At 45.4% G+C, this 21,142-nt stretch overlaps 1 protein-coding gene across 1 annotated transcript in view; it reads left to right on the top strand.

Annotated features, from left to right (window-relative positions):
* Positions 1-5,016: 5,016 nt before the first annotated feature.
* Positions 5,017-21,142, top strand: part of LOC119966355 (tomoregulin-1-like) — a 394,538-nt gene continuing 378,412 nt past the window's right edge. The window contains exon 1 of the mRNA XM_038797880.1: positions 5,017-5,653. Coding sequence (XP_038653808.1) covers positions 5,473-5,653 — 181 coding nt within the window. The 5' untranslated portion in view covers positions 5,017-5,472. The remainder of the gene's footprint in view (positions 5,654-21,142) is intronic.

The raw sequence follows: 21,142 nt of genomic DNA, 5'->3' as shown, positions 1-21,142 counted from the left end.
GAAAAACCGAATGGTCATTGACTAGTCAGACCATAAACAGGTTAACGCAGCTGGACGCGTATCCTCTCCCTCGTATTTCCGACCTGGTTAACAGGATTGCGAAGTACAAAGTCTTCTCCACGGTGGACCTTAAGTCCGCCTATCACCAGCTTCCCATCCGCGCGAGTGACCGCAAGCACACCGTGTTCGAGGCAGATGGGCGCCTCTATCACTTTCTTAGGTTTCCATTCGGTGTCACAAATGGATTCTCGGTCTTCCAACGGGAGATGGACCGAATGGTTGACCAATACAGTTTACGGGCGACATTCCCGTATCTTGACAATGTCACCATCTGTGGCCACGACCAGCAGGACCGCGACACCAACCTCCAAAAATTCCTCCGTACCGCAAAATTCCTTAACCTCACTTACAATAAGGATAAGTGCGTGTTTAGCACCGACCTTCTAGCCATCCTCGGCTACGTAGTGCGTAACGGAGTGATTGGCCCCGACCCAGAACGCATGCACCCCCTGATGGAGCTCCCTCTCCCCAACTCCCTCAAATCCCTCAAACGCTGTCTGGGCTTCTTTTCCTATTATGCCCAGTGGGTCCTGAACTATGCCGACAAAGCCCGCCCCCTCATCCAATCGAATACTTTTCCACTGTCGATGGAGGCCCGCCAGGCCTTTAGCCGCATCAAAGCGGATATCGCAAAGGCCACGATGCGAGCTATCGGCGAGTCCCTCCCATTCCAGGTCGAGAGCGACGCGTCCGATGTAGCTCTGGTGGCCACCCTAAACCAAGCGGGCAGACCCGTGGCCTTCTTCTCCCGGATACTCCGCGCTTCCAAACTCTGCCATTCCTCGGTGGAAAAGGAGGCACAGGCCATAGTTGAAGCTGTGCGTTATTGGAGGCACTATCTGGCCAGCAGGAGTTTCACCCTCCTCACAGACCAACGGTCAGTGGCTTTCATGTTTGACAATGCAGAGAGGGGTAAGATCAAGAACGACAAGATCTTGCGGTGGCGGATCGAGTTGTCCACGTACAACTATGATATCTTGTATCGTCCTGGGAAGCTCAACGAGCCTCCTGATGCCCTGTCCCGCGGTACCTGCACCAGCGCGCAGATTGACCGCTTCCGCGCCCTCCGTGCGGACCTCTGCCATCCAGGGGTGACCGCTTTTACCACTTCATCAAGACCCGCAACCTGCCCTACTCCATCGAGGAGGTCAGGACCGTTACCAGAGACTGCCATATTTGCGCAGAGTGCAAACCGCACTTTTACCGCCCCGAGCAAGCGCATTTAGTAAAGGCGTCTCGCCCTTTCGAACGTCTTAGTATGGACTTCAAGGGTCTCCTCCCCTCCAACAATCGCAACACCTACTTCTTAAGTGTGATTGACGAATACTCCCGCTTCCCTTTCGCCATCCCCTGCCCTGACATGACCACAACCACAGTCATCAAGGCCCTTCTGTTCGGTTACCCCGCGTACAACCACAGCGACCAGGGGTCTTCTTTTATGAGCAACGAAGTGCATCAATTCCTGCTCAGCAGGGGCATCGCCTCTAGCAGGACGACCAGTTACAACCCTCGGGGTAACGGGCAGGTCGAGCGGGAGAATGGTACGGTCTGGAAGACCATCCTACTGGCCCTACGGTCCAGAGATCTCCCTATCTCCCACTGGCAAGAGGTCAACCCCGACGCGTTCCATTCAATCCGGTCTCTCCTCTGCACTACCACAAACCAAACACCTCACGAACGTCTTCTTGTTTTCCCTAGGAAGTCATCCGCAGGATCCCCACTCCCGACCTCGCTAGCCGCCCCCGGGCCCATCCTGCTCCGGAAGCATGTGCGGGTGCACAAGTCCGACCCGTTGGTTGAACGGGTCCAGTTACTCCACGCTAACCCGCAGTATGCGTACGTGGAGTATCCCGACGGTCGGCAGGACACGGTCTCCCTTCGAGACCTGGCACCCGCCGGCATGCGGCCTCAACCCCCCACACCAACGCCCCCCTCCCAGTCCCCATCCTCCCCGGCGCCACCGGAACCCAGCGCCCAGGAACCAGCTCCCCCAGCCAGAGCTTCACCGGCACCGACCAGGGGTACGGACACAGGATCACAACCGCCGCTCCTGGAGTCAAGGACGGCCACCGGCCCGACGTCACCGGCATCGCTGCGACGGTCCAGCAGAACATCGAGGGCGCCTGACAGACTGATCACGTCGATCTGATGTTTTCACTGGACTTTTATCGGACTCCTCGTGTCATACAGAGTTCCAATGTACAAGTTGCACATTTTTTTCTCTCGTTTACATGTACACTGTTCGTTGTTTTGTACACTCGTCGCAAGCCAGTGGGCAGTCACCAATTACCTCGGTACACCTCGCAAGCTCTAGTCATATCACCAGTCCGACACCCCCCTCCCCCCCTTATCTACTCTCCCCCTCCCCCGCTTCTTTCTCCACAAGGGGTGAATGTGGTGATATGACTAGGAGGTTTACGGTACCTGTCTGCCATTGGTGCAGAACCCTCGCTGCCCATTGGCTCAGGCCGGTCATGTGCCTCTCGGCTGGTTGGTTGAGACTAGTCATGTGACTGCTCACCGATTGGCCGGGAGGTTAGTAGTCAGGCCTACAAGGCGTGGTATAAGAACCCGTAGGACCTGGCAGACGGCCTTTCTGTGTAAGTCGACTGCCGGGCACACAACTAGTCTATTAAAGCCTAATGTTGGATCTTCATCTCGACTCGTGTCCAATTGATGGTACATCAATCAGTAAGGCAATCAAGGGATATAGGAATAAGGCAGGAAAGTGGCGCTGAGGATTATATCAGATCAGCCACGATCATCTTGATCATCTCGTTGCAAAGCAGACTCGATGGGCCGAATGACTTACTTCTGCTCCTACATCTTATGGCCTTATAGCTCTGTAATCACCATTAAGCCAATCTCCTTTCCTAAATTGTCAATTTCTCTGACATAGGTGCACCCCATTAACTTTGCCCATTCTTACTTGCAGATCTTCAGCTGCCTTGGTCTTACTCTTTTGATCTTTCTCCTTTGATCCTCTCCGTCTTTTTCCTTCCTTCCTTGAAAACCTCTTTGAGACAACTTTCAAAAACGCCATGCAATCCAATGAGGATTCGTTTTGAAATTTTGACTGTTTACGCGGTTGAAGGGACTCGCTCTGCGGTGTAACGTTCTGTGGTTCTATCACTTCCATCCTGTCTCAGCAGCTACTGTCACAGGTTTGCGTGTTGTCGCACTTTGGGGCGTTATTATTGCTAAAGGCGCGCGTTAGGATTTAAGTTGCTGCTTTCTAATACCTATAGGTCGCCATTAACCCTACAACCACGCACACTTATTGCAAAATGGTGTGTTGCCATTTAGCTATGCCGTGCATTATTTCAAGTATTACACTTGAATAATTAATTTTTGCAATTCATTATTTTTTTTCTGGTCGTGATATTTATTCAATCTTCGAAACATGAGATTCCTCATGGCTCGTCTCCGAGGATCTCCATCACAACCTCCTTAGACAATGTTGAGTAGTTGCCTATGTTTAAATTTGGCTTGGGAGCCCAGCTTTGGGTGCCTTGAAACCGAATCCGGAGAGCTGGTTCCATCAGGCGGTACCCCCCTCCCCCGCCGAGACAAACGGGGTCTCACTGCATGACCGCGGAGAGCGAGCAGGCTGGTCTAAAATGATTGAAGACGCGCAGATACACAGATCGGAAGTCCATCAATCACTTGCTCAACCCGCATAATGTGAAGGGAACTTACAGGAGGAGAGAGGAGACGGTCGCTTCACACCGGAGACATTTTGTGCTCGAGTACCATCATTTTTGTAGGGAATAGATAGGAACACATGAATCCGAAATGATTCCAGTTTAGGTGAATACAGAGTGGCCAAATCAACAAAAGGAGACACCCTCTCCCCTGGCAAAAATAAATAAATCACGTGCATTCAACCTTTTACTGTTAAAGCTCGTTTATCTCCAGTGAAATTGCTGATTTGCGTTAAATTTTCATCTATTTCCGCGCCGTTCACTGCAGCAAACTGAACAGTTGTGATTATTTTCACGAACAAACAGTGCATTTAAAACAATACATATATAATATCTCGCTGTTGGAAATATCCTGACGGTAGCAAGCATATGATGTCAGTTTGTAAACTAAAAGCAATATTTGATTGTAAATGTCCAAGAGCCATCTGACCAACGTGCCCTGGACAAATCCTCAACACTTTTTCCCTCAGCTACGGTCGTGTATCTCTGTCCACCTATTCGTCTTGTTTATCACCGCCTTGCACCGTGGAGCTAACTGGACTGGGAGATTGATGTCTGTGTTTGAGAATCAAATTCCATAAGCCAAGATCTCCCAGTAATATGCACAATAAATGTAGGGGGAGGGGGAGAGCTGTGCGCACTGTACTTGCCTGGAGTCAGTGTTTCCTCCCTTATCTGGGCGATTTAGTATCAATGTTATCGGACAGCCAGATTACCACATTCTGAATATTATCCAACACGGACAAAGTGAAATGAATCGCTGCTCGGTTGCTTGAACCTGCCCCAATACATGGAGAGTATTCACTAAATCTCCATACACTGAACTCCATGATAAAGTGAGTTAGACACGGCTCCCTCCCTCCCTTGTTTACTGCTCCATTCACACTGCATGCCACCAGAAATATCGTCTTGTCCAACCCCGCTTGCCTTGGACAACCAAGTTTGATTTTGCAGTAAGAAGGGAAACCAATTCACGAATGGTTCATTTCCATTCATGGATCAACCATAGGCACGGGTCGGGATGATGAGCGTGTCTTGGAGTTATTTCCAGACACTTGGGAAGAAAATAATCCATGTGAATTTAAGGCGGGCAGGAGGAGGAGATCGATGTTATTGTTTTTTTTTTGGGGGGGGGGGGCGGGTAGCTGTCAGATTGTCCGCTGGTGCCCCTTCCCCCCACCCCTCTCATGTGTGTGGTGTCCCCGCGGTCATGTGATGTGATCCCCCTCCCCCTCACACACCGTCCCACCCTCCCTCCCTCCCTCCTCGCCGTCTCCTTTGTTGTTTCTGAGCCTCAATCGCCCTGAATCGGCCCGAGTTGTCTGCGAGGAGGGGAGGACAACAGAGGGACAGAGATACAGAGAGGCGGGTGAAACAAAGCAGCTGGACAACTCACATTTCTTCAGAACATTGACTTCACATCGGGGGGAAGAGCCTTGAGGAGCTGTTTAAAAGAATTGGAAGGATAAAAGCAGCGGGCACAGAGTTGGAGAGGAGAGAGAGGAGCCGGGTCTGTGCACACACTCACTCAGCCACACACGCACACAGAGGGGGAATGGCCGGTGTGAGGAGGTGATGCTCCCTGAAGGACCAGCGCGTCTTCCCCTTGACTGAGGGGCTGCGGCCGCCGCCTGCTCGCTGTGTTCCCTCACCCCCCAGCCTCACCCTCCCTCCCTCGATTGCTCGCTGCTCGCCTGTCGGTCCGGTCATGGTGGGAACAGAGTTGTGCCCCTCTCCTCAGCGCAGGTTAGCCGGCTCCTCGGCCGGCTCTTGTTGCCTCTGGCTTCTCGCCGTGTTAGCAGTGAGCAGCCTGCCGGCGGCACTGCCCGCGAACCCGCTCTCCAGCGCCGAGTGTCAGAGCGGCAAAGGCAAAGGGACCAACTGTTCAGGTGGGTGAGACACAAAGAGTCATTTTTCTCCTCCCTCCCTCTCTTGCTGAGCTCCAGGACAAAGAGGATGAGAATTACTTAAACCATGTGTGCAGCTTGACTTGTATTTCTTTTGTGTGTCGAACGGGCAGTTGATGACAGAACGAATGTCTTGGGAAATGTGACAGGTTTTGAAGGGAGCACCCGGGCACTTTGATGTTGCTGAGCTCCATTAATATGCTCTTTGAATGGACGTTGCATAGGGGAGTAGCAGGTGCATTAGGATGGTCTGGAGAATGGTTCCCCACCCCCATCAGCCACATCCCTCCCCTCCCTGGCCAGCAGCAAGATTGAAAGATGGAGAATCCCCATGGACTTCACGTGACCTTCATCATTAAACATTCAACAAAAAAAGGGGGTGGGAGTTGGTCATAAAAGAGCAAGCATGTTGACCGAGAAAACGAGAAGCTTGAACCGGGCTGACGGTCTGATATCAAAATCAGCAAGTTCTATTTTGGAAAACCAATAGTGAAATCTGCAGGCTTTGACTTTTTTGCCATTCGATCTTTGTAGGTCAGTCTTCCAAGCGATGTGTAAGGTGGAAGATTGTCACCGATTAACTTTATTAGCTGCAGAATGGGGCGAGCTTTCTGCCGAGCAGTTTTCCTTTACTTTAACGCACAGACTAGGGATTAGATTAGAGAAATCCCGTCACAACCCCCTTTCCTCACAGCTCTGTGTTCCCGGCAACACTGAGATGTGTTCACATGCAGTTAGTTTCAATTGCTCAGTATTGAAGATCAATTCTAACGGGCTCTAATCCAATCCAGAAATACAGAACTGAATCATCATTGTCTAGGCAGGGTAATGTGTTGCAATGCTGTCTTACTTTCCGTTGAGAATACATTCATCCAATTTACTGTGTTTTTTTTGTTCTGGAGTTTTAAATATGATTACTTAATAGGGCAAATACACGTGAAGAAATTGGGTTTGCTAGTTTAAAGTAAACAGTTTAAGGGCAGTGTCATGTAAAGAGATAGTGAGACACATAATGAGATTTGAAACTTTATTGTTTACGTGACAGTCATCCAGACTCCAAACGTTAGCTCCCTTCTCCCTCCACAGATGCTGTCCGACCTGCTGAGATTGTCCAGCATTTTCTGTGTTTTGTTTCGGATTCCAGCATTTGCAGTAATTTGATTTCATTCACCGTTCGCATGCTTGACGTGTGCAAAATTCTGAAGTATGCATTGTGTCACATAGATTAGCAATAGCCTAGGTCAAAGAAAACCTTCGAAAACCATCATAATGTTCCAGAAAGAAGACTTTTATCATCCATTATTGGAGATCTCTCAGACAAACGGTTTGCTTCAGGAGGGAAAAAGGCAACTTAATCTGGTTTGAATCTGGCTCGAGTAACTTTTCCCTTCCCTTCCACATTGACTAGCGTTTATGTCCTGTTGTGCCACATGATCGTCATAACCACCTCCTTCTCACCATACCTCGGATCAACACTTTTAACATCTGCCCCTTTCAGAATGATAATCAACTTTCCTTGTGCATATCCAAGTATACAAAAGTAAATTAAGGGTCCACAGTTCAGGAATCCACTGTGCCACCAAAATCCAGGAATGCACTCTTCATTCACAGTCCATTCTCTTGAAAGGTAACAGTAGGTTGTTAAATTGAGTTTTAATTAACATTCAGTTTGTAAATGGATAAATTGATTAAACCATTAATGTAATTTACAGCAATCCTGATATGGTGTATGAATTTCTTTGGGAAATAATAATGAATTTTTGGGGATTAAACTATGCATATTAGAAAGCTACTCCACGGTATACTGGTTCTGTAGGCATTTAATATATTTTCAATTTGACATACCCATTATCAACAAGGTTGGAAATCAGGAAAGAGTGAATAGATGACACCGACATCAGGTTTTAAATGGCAACTGAGTGGCCATGTTACTAATGTGGGAGGGAGGGAAGAAGGTAGGGGCTTCATAGTTCTGAGCTCATGGGAAAATATAGATGCTTGTGGTAAGTTGCAGTAAATTCTAATTTCAATATAGTGGAAACCTAGGGAGGAGATTTGATGTAGACAGCAGATAGGCAGTTTAAAATGAACAAGTGTGGAGAGATGAAAGGAGTGATCCTTAGAATTATATTGATGAAATGAAGGCAAGAGTTTCCAGTGGAGACAAAGATTAGAGCTAGAGATGAGAGATGGATCAAATGACGTGTTTTCATCCAGAAACAGCTTCTTAATCATGTAAGCAGTATTCAAGTGTGGCCATGAGTTTTCTTGAGAGTTAAGGAGAAAACCTTAGCCACTAATAGCTAAAACAGTAAAGTAGAAACCAAGTTTCTTGAAAGCAGTTTGAGGAATAAAGAAGTGATCGGTCCATTTGAAGTCATAAAAATAACAAAGCCAACTGCGTTAGTTCGTGAAAAAATTACAAGTAAGAGCTGATAGATCACAAAATAGAGATTTTGGGATAATCATCTCTCATCCCGAGTTTCAGGTGGCAACTGGGCAAAAGCTTTCTAAAAATCGCAAGAGCTGAACTCCTTTCACACTCTTGCTTGTCCCACCAACATTTTCATTGTGGTCTTCAGATGGGTGACTCGGGTATCCATCTGTTCCACAGGAGATTGATTTCTTTATATTGGAGTCCTCCCATACAGTTTTGAGGGTCCAGTGAGTGGAGAATGCACTGCACGTGCTCCTCCCACTGGTGCCAGCATTGAATGGCCATCCAGTGGTCATTAAAGGGACCACTAAACAATTTCAAGATCAGGCGTGTTTTTTTTTGATGGCAGATTATTGGTGGGCCATTATTGCCCAGTTGTTCTTCCAAGGTGAAAACAGGCTCCATGAAATTTATAACACCTGTGAAGAGAGAACAAGGGCGGTACGGTGACTAGCACTGCTGCCTCACAGCTCCAGGGACCCGGATTCAATTCCGGCCTTGGATGACTGTGTGGAGTTTGTACTCTCTTCGCGTGTGTGCGTGGGTTTGCTCCCGGTGCTCCAGTTTCCTCCCACAGTCCAAAGATGTGCAGGTTAGGTGGTCATGCTAAATTGCCCCTCAGTGTCCAAATGTAGGGTGGTCTTTCAGAAGGTCGGTGCAGACTCGATGGGCCAAATTGGAAATAGGATGTGATTTGTACTGTTGTAGGGGTGGGTGGTGGTGGTGCAGTAAGGGCCGAAGCCGAATAGAGGCTCTATCTAGCACTTAGTGGCTGCATATCCCGCCCCGTCCCCAAATCTCATCCTGTTTCCAGTTCTGTCTAGCTTTGGCAAAGTGTTATCCAGACTAGAAACATTAGCTTCGTTCTCTCTCCACAGATGCTGTCAGAGCTGCTGAGATGATTGTCCAGCATTTTCTGTTTTTTTTCACATTCCAGCATCTGCAGTAATTTGCTTTTACCATAAAATTTATAGTTTAACACATTCTACCTGTGATAGCGAACTTCAGTTGAAGCTCGCTAATTGCATTTGCCGGCTGTTTCTCTGTATCCTTATAAAGGATGTTGGGTAGACATGAAAGTCATAAAGAAATTTGACTTTGAAGAATTGAAAGTAACAAGATATAGCTTTCTGATTTGAATTGTAAAACCTAGGGCGTGCCCACTGGGAAAATAACGCATCATGTGATTGCACACAAATTATTAATGTGCTCTCTCTGTAAAGTAATTTCCATACCTAAAACCTTTTTTTATTAGTCATATCTAAGCAGAAGTGTCAAATTGGACTGTGGGTGGCCTAGGAAATTAGTATGTTTGTTTAAATTTATGTATCCATTCTGCAATGATGTTGCTTTTCCAAATGAAGAAATGTATTATATTGTGTGGTACAAACATTCAAAAAAAAAGTGTGAAAACTATTCAAAGACAGAAGGAAAAGGCAGTGAGAGTGAGAAACAGAAGAGGACAGAAAAGAAAAAGAATTGGGGGGAGAAATTGAGATAAGCAGGGATATGCAGTCAATAAAGACAAACGTTATGCAATTCCTTACAATGTACAATGACATGTGGGAGATCAGATAAAGATAATAAGTATACCACCGAGAGGGCAGCAACAATGATCTATTCATGTAATATAAAAAGGTATATTTTCACATTTTTCCTGTTCATCATGAAAATAGATTTTGAGTGGAAAGCAAAGGATTGGAAGCACAGTTAATGGGAAGAAATTGAAGAATGTGGAAGAATACAGAGAACTGGGATTGAGTCATAGAGTCATACAGCACAGAAACAACACAGAAAAGGCCTTTCGGCTCATCAAGTCTGCGTGGGTCAAAAAAAAACACCTAATCCCATTTCCCAGCACTTTGCCATAGTCTTGTATGCCCTGGGATTGCAAGTGGATATCTAAATACTTCTTAAATGTTATGAGGGTCTCTGCCTCCACCACCCTTTCAGGCAGAGTTCCAAACTCCCAACACCCTCAGGGTAAAAATAAGTTTTTCTCACATCCTCACCAAACCACCTGCCCTTAACTTACATCTATGCATAAATCCACAAATCAATTCCCCCTGGTCATTGATCCCTCTACCAAGGGGAAAGGTTTCTTCCTGTCTATCAATACCCCTCATAATTTTATACATCTCCATCATGTCCCACCTCAGTCTCCTCTGCTCCAAGGAAAACAGTCCAAGTCTATCCAATCTCTCTTCATAACTAAAACTCTCCAGCCCAGGCAACATCCCGGTAAATCTCCTCTGCATTCTTTCCAGTGCTATCACACCAACACAAGGACAAAAGAAATAGGAGAAGGCATAGACTATATAGCCTGTTGAGCTTGTCATGCCATTCATTACTATTGTGGCTGATCCTGAGCTTTAATTCCACTTTCCCTTCTGCTCCCCATACCTCTTAATTCCCTGAGAAAACAAAAATCTGTCTACCCCAGCCTTAAATGTATTCAACAATGGAACACCCACAATCCTCTGGGGTAGAGTTCCAAAGATTCACAACCATTTGAGTGAAGTCATTTCTCCTCATCTCAGTCCCTCAGTATGATAGCAGGAATAAGAAGCTCTAGTTATTTGGAGTGTCTTTTGATACTGGGACATGGAAAGCAAACAGGAGATGAAAGAGAGAAAATATTAAAATTATGAACAATTTTGATAAGGTGACTGGGGAAAGATTATTTCTTTCTGGTTGGGAAGAAATTGCCCAGTGATTATCAATTGAAAATTGCCATTAAAAGAGTGAGGAGATAAGTTCGGAAAAAAATCTTTATGCAGAGATTTGTTAGAGCATGGAATGTTTTGCCACAGGGAGTAGTTGAGATAAAAACTATTACATCTTTTAGAGGAATAGCAGATAAATATTTGAAGCAGATGAAGATAGGGGACTGTGGGGAGAGAGCAGCCTAGTCGAATTAGATTTTGATTGCTCCAGCAAAGAAGCAACTTTTAAAAAATGACCAATTACACAAAAGAAAATCACCATTTGATCCTATTACCTGAAATTGAACTCTGATTAAGTTCACCATTCATAGTTCCCTCAACAAAACTGCCAAATTCGGATTGAATTGGACCTCTTGTTATCTGAGCAATTAATCTTTATGGCCATAAATGACATAGCTCCACCTTAATAACAGATTACTTTGTGAGAACAGACTTAACTATGGTCTGACCCGCTCTGATCCATCTATTCTAGGGTCACCATGATTCTCGAGACCACTCACACAGCTTAGGAACACCCACAGTGCAGGCTCACAGCTGGCAGGTGAGATAAGCAGATAAGGAAGGAAAATAAGGCACAGTTGCAGGCCTGTGAGGGTTACAACCCATAGTTGAGTTTGGACATCAAAACCTTTTAGTCACCAGTGGAGATGGGTAATCAGAGTGTCCCAATTGGACTTTACATCCAGAGGGAGGATTAAAATAATTGCAGCCAGTACTCATCAGAAATCTTGGTTTGCCCCTGGGATCCCATAAATCCCCTGGAACTCTGTGGGTAGGGATGAGACCAAGCATCATAACAAAGAATTAGGATGAGAGGGCTTGAATACTTCTTTGTAACTTGTTAGTATGCCTCTATGTTAACCAAAATCTACTGTAGATGGTAGCCAAGCTGTTCATGCCCTAAGAAGTGAATTCTGAAAATCCTAGAGTAATATAAAAAGGGAAAAGATTGGGCAACCTAGGCCTGAGCCATTTTTCCAAAAGAGAGAGAAGGCTAGGAAAATCCACCCTTTTCTTTAGTAAAAATTATAGTGTGGCTTTATAACATGGCTATTATAAAATAACTTAACATCTCTGATGAAGACAAAGAGTCACCCAGACTCAAAGTTATCTCCCTTCTCACTTTACAGATGCTGTCAGACCTGCTGAGATTGTCCAACATTTTCTGTTTTTGTCAACATTGCTGATCTAGCGAGTAAAATCACAGGAGGTTCACTAATAATAATTCATCCTTGCAGAACACATTGCAGTGTTGTAATAAAAATAAATCCAGGCAGCACATAATATACACAAATATTTTAGCTAATGACAGCCAGAGCTGCATCATTGGGTGCCAACCTGTCCGACCCTCCTGATCTCAGATCCTGGTTTCAACATGCCAAACCCAGACCATGACTTTCATGTTCTTCATGCAGCTGTCACAAGGTGCCACACAGGCTTGTCTTCACCCATTCACAAGTAGACAAATCAGAGGTAATTTGAATCTGACCCATTGGGCGGGTTGCCCAATTGAACAATGTATTATATCCAGTCTGATTTTATTCTCCTTTGACTTCAATTAAAATTAATCCCACAATTCCTTGAACCATCAGTAGTTGGAGTAGTTGGGGTTCACTTCCCGTTCTCAATGTAAATTGGAACGAGGAAAAAGCAATCAACACTAAGGACAACGAGGGAAAGTGTATGAGAAATGCGCAGTGAGCCAGACCAACAAAAAGAGAGAAAGAAAAGTGATCAAGGAGAGGACGGAAAGCAATGAACAGACACAGTTTGGGACACATGGAGAATAGGTAGGGACAAGTAAAACTTTGGCAGTAGAAGATTTTAATTTGATTTTATTTCACTTGATTCTAACTCCGTTTAAGTGATTGTGGCTTTAGTGGGTTAAAATCAAATCCCTTGAGTCAGAAACCAACTAGAGACAGTAGTGAATGTGTGAGATGTTTGGTAGGAAAGGGACAGAGAGGAAGCAGAAGAGAGAATTTTACAGGAAGAGAGAGACAAAGTCTGACCTTTCCCATTTTTTGTTGAACACCAGGGAAGATCATAGAATCTCTGCAATGCGGAAGGTGGGACTGTGGGAGGAAACCGGTCACCTGGATGAAACCCACGCAGACACGGGGAGAAAGTGCAAACTCCACACAGACAATGACCCAGGCCTGGAATTGAACCCGAGTCCCTGGCACTGTAAGGCAGCAGTGCTAGCCACCGTGCCACCCAACTGCAGTGTAATTATGCAATCTGAGTCCATGGTATGATGGTCCAATTATTAGTTAACAGTAGGGTTGACTTTAACTTGTGTCACCTGCTGTTACTTGATGTCACCGTTCTGTCAACCCCCACAATACACCCAGTGTCATTTTGGAAGAAGCTGACTGAAGTGCACCTGAAGCACTTTGCATTTTCAGTCAGTATCAAATTTTAAACTGACCCAGGAGCCCAATTACCATTTGAATGTAGAAATGATTTGACTGTGAGTCAGACACAGTTTGATCATTTCTATGGGGGGTAGAAGGGAACAACATTTTGGAGTTATTTTTGTGGTGAATCCTCCTACAAAGTTAATCTGAGCTGCTGTTGCTCGCTTGGTGATTCACTCCCCTGTTGCAAACGTGACATTCCCCCCCCCCCCCCCCCCCCCCACCCACCCACCTCAGTCCGGGAACTCCATCACAACACTTATTGATCCTGCAGTTTACAGGTTTACAGATCCAGTGAGGGCGTGGCTGAAATTTATGCTGCTGCTTCTCCAGGTGTGATGGTGATAGGCTAACTTCAAAATTGACCTCAATAGATCCTCCAAAAAGCAGTGATCAATTCAGTGCCATGGTAGGCCTACGCCATTATATAATAACAAAAGCTGCCACACGCCAGGCTAAATACTGTAACCTAATCACCAGGAATCAATTGATATTTATAAGTCTTATGAGTGTTAATTTCCACAATTCATGATTTATTGAACCTCTTGATTCACTTTGTAGGATTTATTATTCTGTATGTAAACATTTTGTCAGTTTTAGATTTCTTTGTGCCATGTACAAGGTGAACATCGGGCAGTGTTTCATTTCATTAGCAGGAGATCAACAGACCATGCTGCACATTGAATAAAATTCATTAACCATCCTTCAGTGATGTATCATTCACCACTCATTCCATTGGAGCCCCATGTAATAAATTCACACACAATCAAACCCTATCTTCCTTAAAATAAAATCAATGGACAAAATCATGAAGATCATTGCATTTCCTCAAATATTCTTCAAGGTGCATCTTTTCAAGTATAATATTTGTGTGATGTTGCTACTCTTAGAAATAAATTATTCTGATTTCTAATCCTTTGCATATTAGTTTTCTAGTGTTGCTTCACCCACTGGTGCATTATATTAGGTTTTGGTTTTGCAAGGGAAGATACTTAACAGTGAACTGATGAGATCTTGAAGGTACTTTAGTTTGACTTGTCCTTGATTTTCAAGAGCAAAGAATAGAGAAATAAGGGAGAAAGCCCGGCACATTTCGACTAGTTTTTTTATTCACAGGTTTTGTGTTTGGATCCGTCTGTAACACCTTCTCTTCACAGCTTCAATTCCTTCAAAATGCGACAGTTCTGTGAATTTTTAATTGTCACAATGGATTCTTGTGACCACGGTGCAGCTGGCATCAGATTATCTGGGATTTGAATAATTTAGAATTGCATGTGCAGGCTTCTGTCTTTTTTATCGAGATACTCTATGACTGCAGAAAGCAATTGATGAGTTTTGAAGCAGTTGTAAAAGTTAATGTTACGGCTTTCTTTTTTTTTTAATAAACATTTTATTGAGGTATTTACAACAACAACAAAATAACCAATGTACATGAAACTATAAACATAGTGCAAAAGCCGTCTCCCTTCCTTACAGGTCCCACCTTTATTAACCCCCGACTCTAAGCTAAACTAAGCCCCGAGGCTCCTTCTGCTGACGATTAATTTTCTGCGCAGAAGTCGACGAATGGTTGCCAGCTCCGGGCGAACCCTAACAATGACCCTCTCAAGGCGAACTTGATTTTCTCCAAACAGAGAAAGCTAGCCATGTCCGATAGCCAGGTCTCTAACTTCAGGGGCTTTGAGTCCCTCCAAGCTAATAGTATCCATCTCCGGGCTACCAGGGAAGCAAAGGCCAGAACGTCTACCTCTTTCTCCTCCTGGATTCCCGGGGCCTCCGACGCCCCTAAAATCGCCACCTCTGGACTCAGTGCCACCCTTGTTTTGAACACCGTGGACATGACATCTGCAAACCTCTGCCAAAATCCCCTAAGCTTCGGACATGTCCAGAACATGTGGACATGGTTCGCTAGTCCTCCCGCACATTTTGCACACCTGTCTTCCACCCCAAAGAATCTGCTCATCCGGGCCACTGTCATGTGAGCCTGATGAACGATCTTGAATTGTATCAGGCTGAGCCTGGCACATGTTGCGGACGTATTGTCTCTACTCAATGCGTCCGCCCATAGACCATCCTCTATCTCTCCTCCCAGCTCCTCCTCCCACTTGCGCTTCAGCTCCTCGGTCTGCATCTCCTCTGACCCCATAAGTTCCTTGTAAATGACAGAGATGCTCCCTTCTCCTACCCACCCTCTGGAAACTACCCTGTCCTGAATCCCCCTTACCGGTAGGAGCGGGAACGTTGACACCTGTTTACGTAAGAAGTCCCACATCTGCAGATACCTGAATTTGTTTCCCCTCGCCAACCCAAACTTCTCCTCCAGCGCCCTCATATTTGGAAAGCTCCACTCTATAAACATATTCCCCATCCTCTCAATCCCTGCTCTCCGCCATATCCGGAACCCCCCATCCATACTTCCCGGGGCAAACCAGTGATTATTACAGATTGGGGACCAGACCGATGCTCCCTCTGCTCCCACGTCTCCTCCATTGACTCCAGACTCTCAGGACTGCCACCACCACGGGACTGGTGGAGTACTATGTCGGCGGGAACGGCAGAGGCGCAGTTACCAATGCCCCCAGACTGATGCCCTTGCATGACGCCGCTCCCATGCCAACCCCATCCCCATCATCCACTTCCTGATCATGGCTATATTCGCTGCCCAGAAATAGTTACTAAAATTTGGCAGCGCAGCCCCCCTCTCCCCGACTCCGCCCAAGCATTACCTTCCTTACCCGCGGGGTCTTGCCGGCCCAAACAAAACCAGTGATCACTTTGTTGACCCGTTTAAAAATGGATTGTGGAATAAAGATGGGGAGACACTGACATACAAACAGGAATCTCTGGAGAACCGTCATCTTCACCGTCTGCACCCTCCCAGCCTGTGACAACGGAAGCGCGTCCCACCTCCGAAAATCGTCCTTCATTTGGTCTACTAGCCGGGCCAGATTTAATTTATGCAGCAGGTCCCATTCCCGCGCCACTTGAATGCCTAGGTACCTAAAGCTTCCCCCCACTAATCTAAACGGCAGCTCCCCCAATCGCCTCTCCTGTCCCCTCACCTGGACCGCAAACATCTCACTTTTCCCCATATTTAGTTTATACCCCGAAAACCGGCCAAATTCCCCTAGAATCCTCATGATTTCTGCCATCCCCTCTATTGGGTCCAATATAGCTAGCATGAACAACAGTGGAGCGAGTGGGCATCCCTGTCTTGTTCCCCGGTGCAGTCTAAAACAGTCCGATGTTGTCCTATTTGTCCATACGCTTGCCACAGGAGCCTGATGCAGCAACCTGACCCAGTCAATAAAGCCCTGCCCAAATCCGAACCGTCGCAGTATCTCCCACAAATAATCCTTTTCTGCATCTATTGCGATCACTACCTCCACCTCTCTACCTTCTGGGGGCATCATGACCACATTTAACAACCTTCTTACCTTGGCCACCAACTGCCTATCCTGAACAAACCCCGTCTGGTCCTCCCCAATAAAGTCTGGAATACAATCCTCAATCCTGGAAGACAAAAGTTTGGCCAGCAATTTGGCATTCGCATTCAACATGGAGATTGGCCTGTAAGCCACACACAGCTCTGGGTCCTTGTCCCGCTCCAGAATCAGCGGAATCATGGCCTGTGACATCGTCGTGGGCAGCACCTCACTTTCCCTTGCCTCATTGAACATCCTCATCAACACCGGCCCCAATATCCCAGAGAACGTTTTGTAAAACACCACTGGGTACCCGTCCGTCCCGGGGCTTTACCCGACTGCATGGCCTTCAGATCCTCCACTATCTCTTGCAACCCGATCGGGGCCCACAGCCCTTCTACCAGCTCCCCATCCACCTTTGGGAAATTCAGCCCCTCCAAGAAGTGCCTCATCCCCTCCTGCCCCGTAGGGGGCTCCGACCTATACAGCCTACTGTAGAAATCCCTAAACGCTTTATTCACCCCTGCTGAATCTCCAACCAGGTTCCCATCGCCGTCATTTACTTTCCCTATCTTCCTGGCTGCCTCCCTCTTTCTAAGCTTCTGTGCAAGCATTCTGCTGGCCTTCTGTCCATGCTCATAGATTGCCCCCCTCGCCTTTCTCAGCTGCTTCACCGCCCTCCCTGTGGTTAACAAGCCTAACTCCGCCTGTAACCTCCGCCGTTCCCTTAAAAGCCCTGCCTCTGGGGTCTCCGCATACCTCCTATCGATCTGTAGCATCTCCTTAACCAGTTGGTCCGTCTCTATCCTGTCCACCTTCTCCCTATGGGCCCGTATGGAGATCAGCTCCCCTCTGACCACCGCCTTCAGTGCTTCCCAGTCCATCGCTGCTGAAATTTCCCCCGTGTCATTGACCTGCAGGTAGTTCTGAATACATTTCCTCAGCCACTCGCACACCCCTTCGTCAGCCAAAAGTCCCACATCTAACCTCCAATGCGGGCGCTGGTTACTGTCTTTACCAACCTGCAGGTCAACCCAGTGCGGAGCATGGTCTGAGATTGTGATCGCCGAGTACCCCGCGTCCACCACCCCTGCCAGTAAGGCCCTGCACAAAGTAAGAAATCAATCCGGCAGTACACTCTATGCATGTGTGAGTACCCCCCCGGATTTTGTGTTGGGTTGTATGGAGCATGGTTAGTCTTTTGCGGTCACTCACCATGCAAAAAAACGTTTGAACTATTTCACCGTTATCTGGTGCTGATGGAAGTCTGATGATGTGACAAACTTGTGAGATTGCAATATTTTGGAAATACACTTTAATGCTGTGTATCCAAGACGAATAGAACATTTTACTTCTGTGAAAACAGTGTTAGAAAATCAATGTAAGAAGTGGATTATGTTGTGTATAAACTTGGAACTTTCCATTATGTTTGGCACATCAAAGCACTTGGTAAGGGAAGATAAAAGTGGTGCAGGTGTGTTCATTTTTGTTTGCATGTATGATGTACAGTGGTGCAGCGTTGCTCCAATAGCTGTATCCTTGTGTTTTTGCAGTGAATTGGAAGATCTCACTGATGATAAGACCATGCTTTGAAATTTATTTCATTGAAACTGTGCACATTTTGAAAATAATGGATTTCAAGTTGCGCAATAAATTCACTGTCTGGTGCAAAAAATATATTTTATCGAAGCAAACCTTTTGACGTACAGTTGCCAGAGGATACATCAATGTGGAAGCAGTAATAACTAAAATGAAAAGGTATAACATATGTGGAAATTTGCTTCAAAGTCAAAAATCAATAACTCAGAATTTGTAGTACTATCCTGGCATTTAGGGATTTAGCTGTGTTGCTGGAGGAACTTGGTTTCCACATGTCCAGAGAGATAAAACATTCTTGTAAATGACAGCCTAGTACTCGTGTTTCTCTATCTTTAACGCAAGAGTGGAATATTTTAAGAAAAGTTAGTACAGATTAGCCAACCTTGAGTTGTTCATATATAATTTTTGCTCTCGGCTGTAATTGTCATTGGCAAATGTATTTTTGTCCTCCCTGATACCTTCTGCAGTAGATTGGCTGAATATTTCAGGTATTCATGAGCAGGAATTGGATTCATTTTTCACACGCATTTGTGCTATTGGCTGTATTACCATGGGTAGATATTGTTGTTTCTCACTGTCACAACTTCTACAACAAAGCTGTTTCTGATATACCTTAATGTTGTCGCTAGCATGGTGATGATTATTAGTTAAAAAAATTAAATTAAATTTCATTTTCTCTGAACGTTAAAGCCGATGTGTATGTGTGTGTGTAATCCCATTTTTAAGATAACTATACATTCTCCTTTTGTTTCTGTGCTTTCCCACACAAACACCATAATCAGCTGAATGCGGGTGTCAGTGACCTGTTATTAGGACTCTGCAGATAGAAAAAGCTGTCTTGGGAATTGTTTGATTTTTCAGAAGCGCCACCTTACACTCATTGATCTAGTCTTTCCAGCCCAAGACTTGCAACCATTCTGGAGATACTCTACCCTGACCCAGGTCACGTTTTCCAGATTATGGGTATTCATATGTTATAGCTGGAGTGTCTACCTGGTGCTACACTGGGGTGATGATTTGCTATGGCATACCATGGAGTCTCCTGCAAAGGAAAGAAGAAAGCAATAGAGTCATAGAGTTTTACAGCATGGAAGGAGGCCCTTCTGCCTATCATGTCAATGCTGGCCATCAAGCACCTATTGACTCTAATCCCATTTTCCAGCACATCTAGTCAACGTTTGGGCAGCCCTGTAGTAATCCATTAAGGATGTCTCTGCTTCTCATTAAACACCCAGGGCCCAATAGGTGGAACCATTTCAATCTCATTAGCAGGCGTATTTTAGGGTGCCGAGTGTGCTTATCCTCGGCCTTTTAAGCCTACTCCACCATTCAATAAAATCATGTTTGATCTTCTGCCTCAACTTCAGTTTCCTCTTCGTTTCCCATTTTCCTTGAATCCATGAGACACCAAACGTTTGTCTACCTCAGCCTTAGATATCCTAGATGCTGAAGCATCCACAACCCTCCGGTCGATAATTCCAATGATTCACAACCGTCTAAGTGAAGAACATCTTCCTCATCTCAGTCTGAAGTGATAGGCCCCTTTTCCTGAGTCTGTGTTCCACATGCTCCAGGCCAAGGGAAACAACATTTCAGCATTTACCCTGTCAAGCACCTTCAGAATCTTCTATGTTTCAAAGACCAACAGGTTTGTTTCGAAACACTAGCTTTCGGAGAGCAGCTCCTTCCTCAGTTGAGGTGTTAACCTGGTGTTGTAAGCCTTCTTACTGTGCCCACCCCTGTCAAAACTGGCATCTCCATATCATGTTTCAAAGAGATCATCTCTCAATCTTCTAAGCTTTCATCATTGGACAACTTTCTCATCCCAGAGACCTTTCCAATGAACCTTCACTTTACTGCCTCCAGGGTAAGTATAACCTTCCACAAATATGGAGACCAAAATGGCACACAACATTCCAGGTGTGGTCTCACCAAAGCCCTCTGCAACTGTACCAAGACGTCCTCATTCTTATACTCCAATAAAGGCCAACATGCCATTTATCTTCCTAACTACTTGTTGCACCGTATGCTCACTTTCTGTTTTCCTTTGAAGAGCACATGCAAGTCTGTCTGAATAACAACATGTAAACATTTCACACCATTTAAAAATATGCTGTTTTTCTATTCTTGCTATCAACGTAAATAACCTCACACTTAATTACATTCACAGTCTTAACTATTCACTTAATCTGTCTTTTTTTCTCTTTGTAGCCTCTTTGTCTTCTTCACAGCTTTCATTTCCGCCTAACTTTGTGTTGTCATTAATATAGACTGTAAATCACTGTTGCCTTATTATTGATCCTTGCAGTGCTTCAATAGTTACAACCTGGAAAATTGAAAGTGCCCTGTTTATTCCAGTCTTTGTTATCTGTTTGTTAACCAATCCTCGATCCATGATGTAATTATTGACCCATCTCCATGAACCTTGATCTTGTGTATTAACATTTTGTGTGGCATCTTCGAGAATGCCCTTTTGAAATCCAGTATACTACATCAACTGGTTCTTCTTTATCTTCGTGACAGGTTACATCCTCAACAACGTAATAAATTTGTTGATACAAGTTCCCTTTTGTAGAACCACATTGACTTTGTCTGACCATACTACCATTCAAAATGCATTGTTAAGACTTTCTTGATGAGTCACTCCAGCATTTTTCAGATGACTGACGGGAAGCTGACTGGCCTATAGTTACACGTTTACCCTTTGCCTCCTTTCTTGAATAGTAGTGTTATATTTTCAAAGCTGTCAACTTAGTTCCACTGGAAAAGTGAAGCTGCCAACTGGAAAGCCTAGGATACTAAAATCTCCTCCTCCCCACTAGTGCGCTAAGCTCCAATCTACATAAATTGCAATTTGTCCAGGA

This window comes from Scyliorhinus canicula, chromosome 5 (assembly GCF_902713615.1).
Source record: "Scyliorhinus canicula chromosome 5, sScyCan1.1, whole genome shotgun sequence".
In the NCBI taxonomy this organism is placed as follows: domain Eukaryota; kingdom Metazoa; phylum Chordata; class Chondrichthyes; order Carcharhiniformes; family Scyliorhinidae; genus Scyliorhinus; species Scyliorhinus canicula.
Note: the sequence above shows the minus strand (reverse complement) of the source record. Positions and strands in the feature narration are given on the sequence as shown.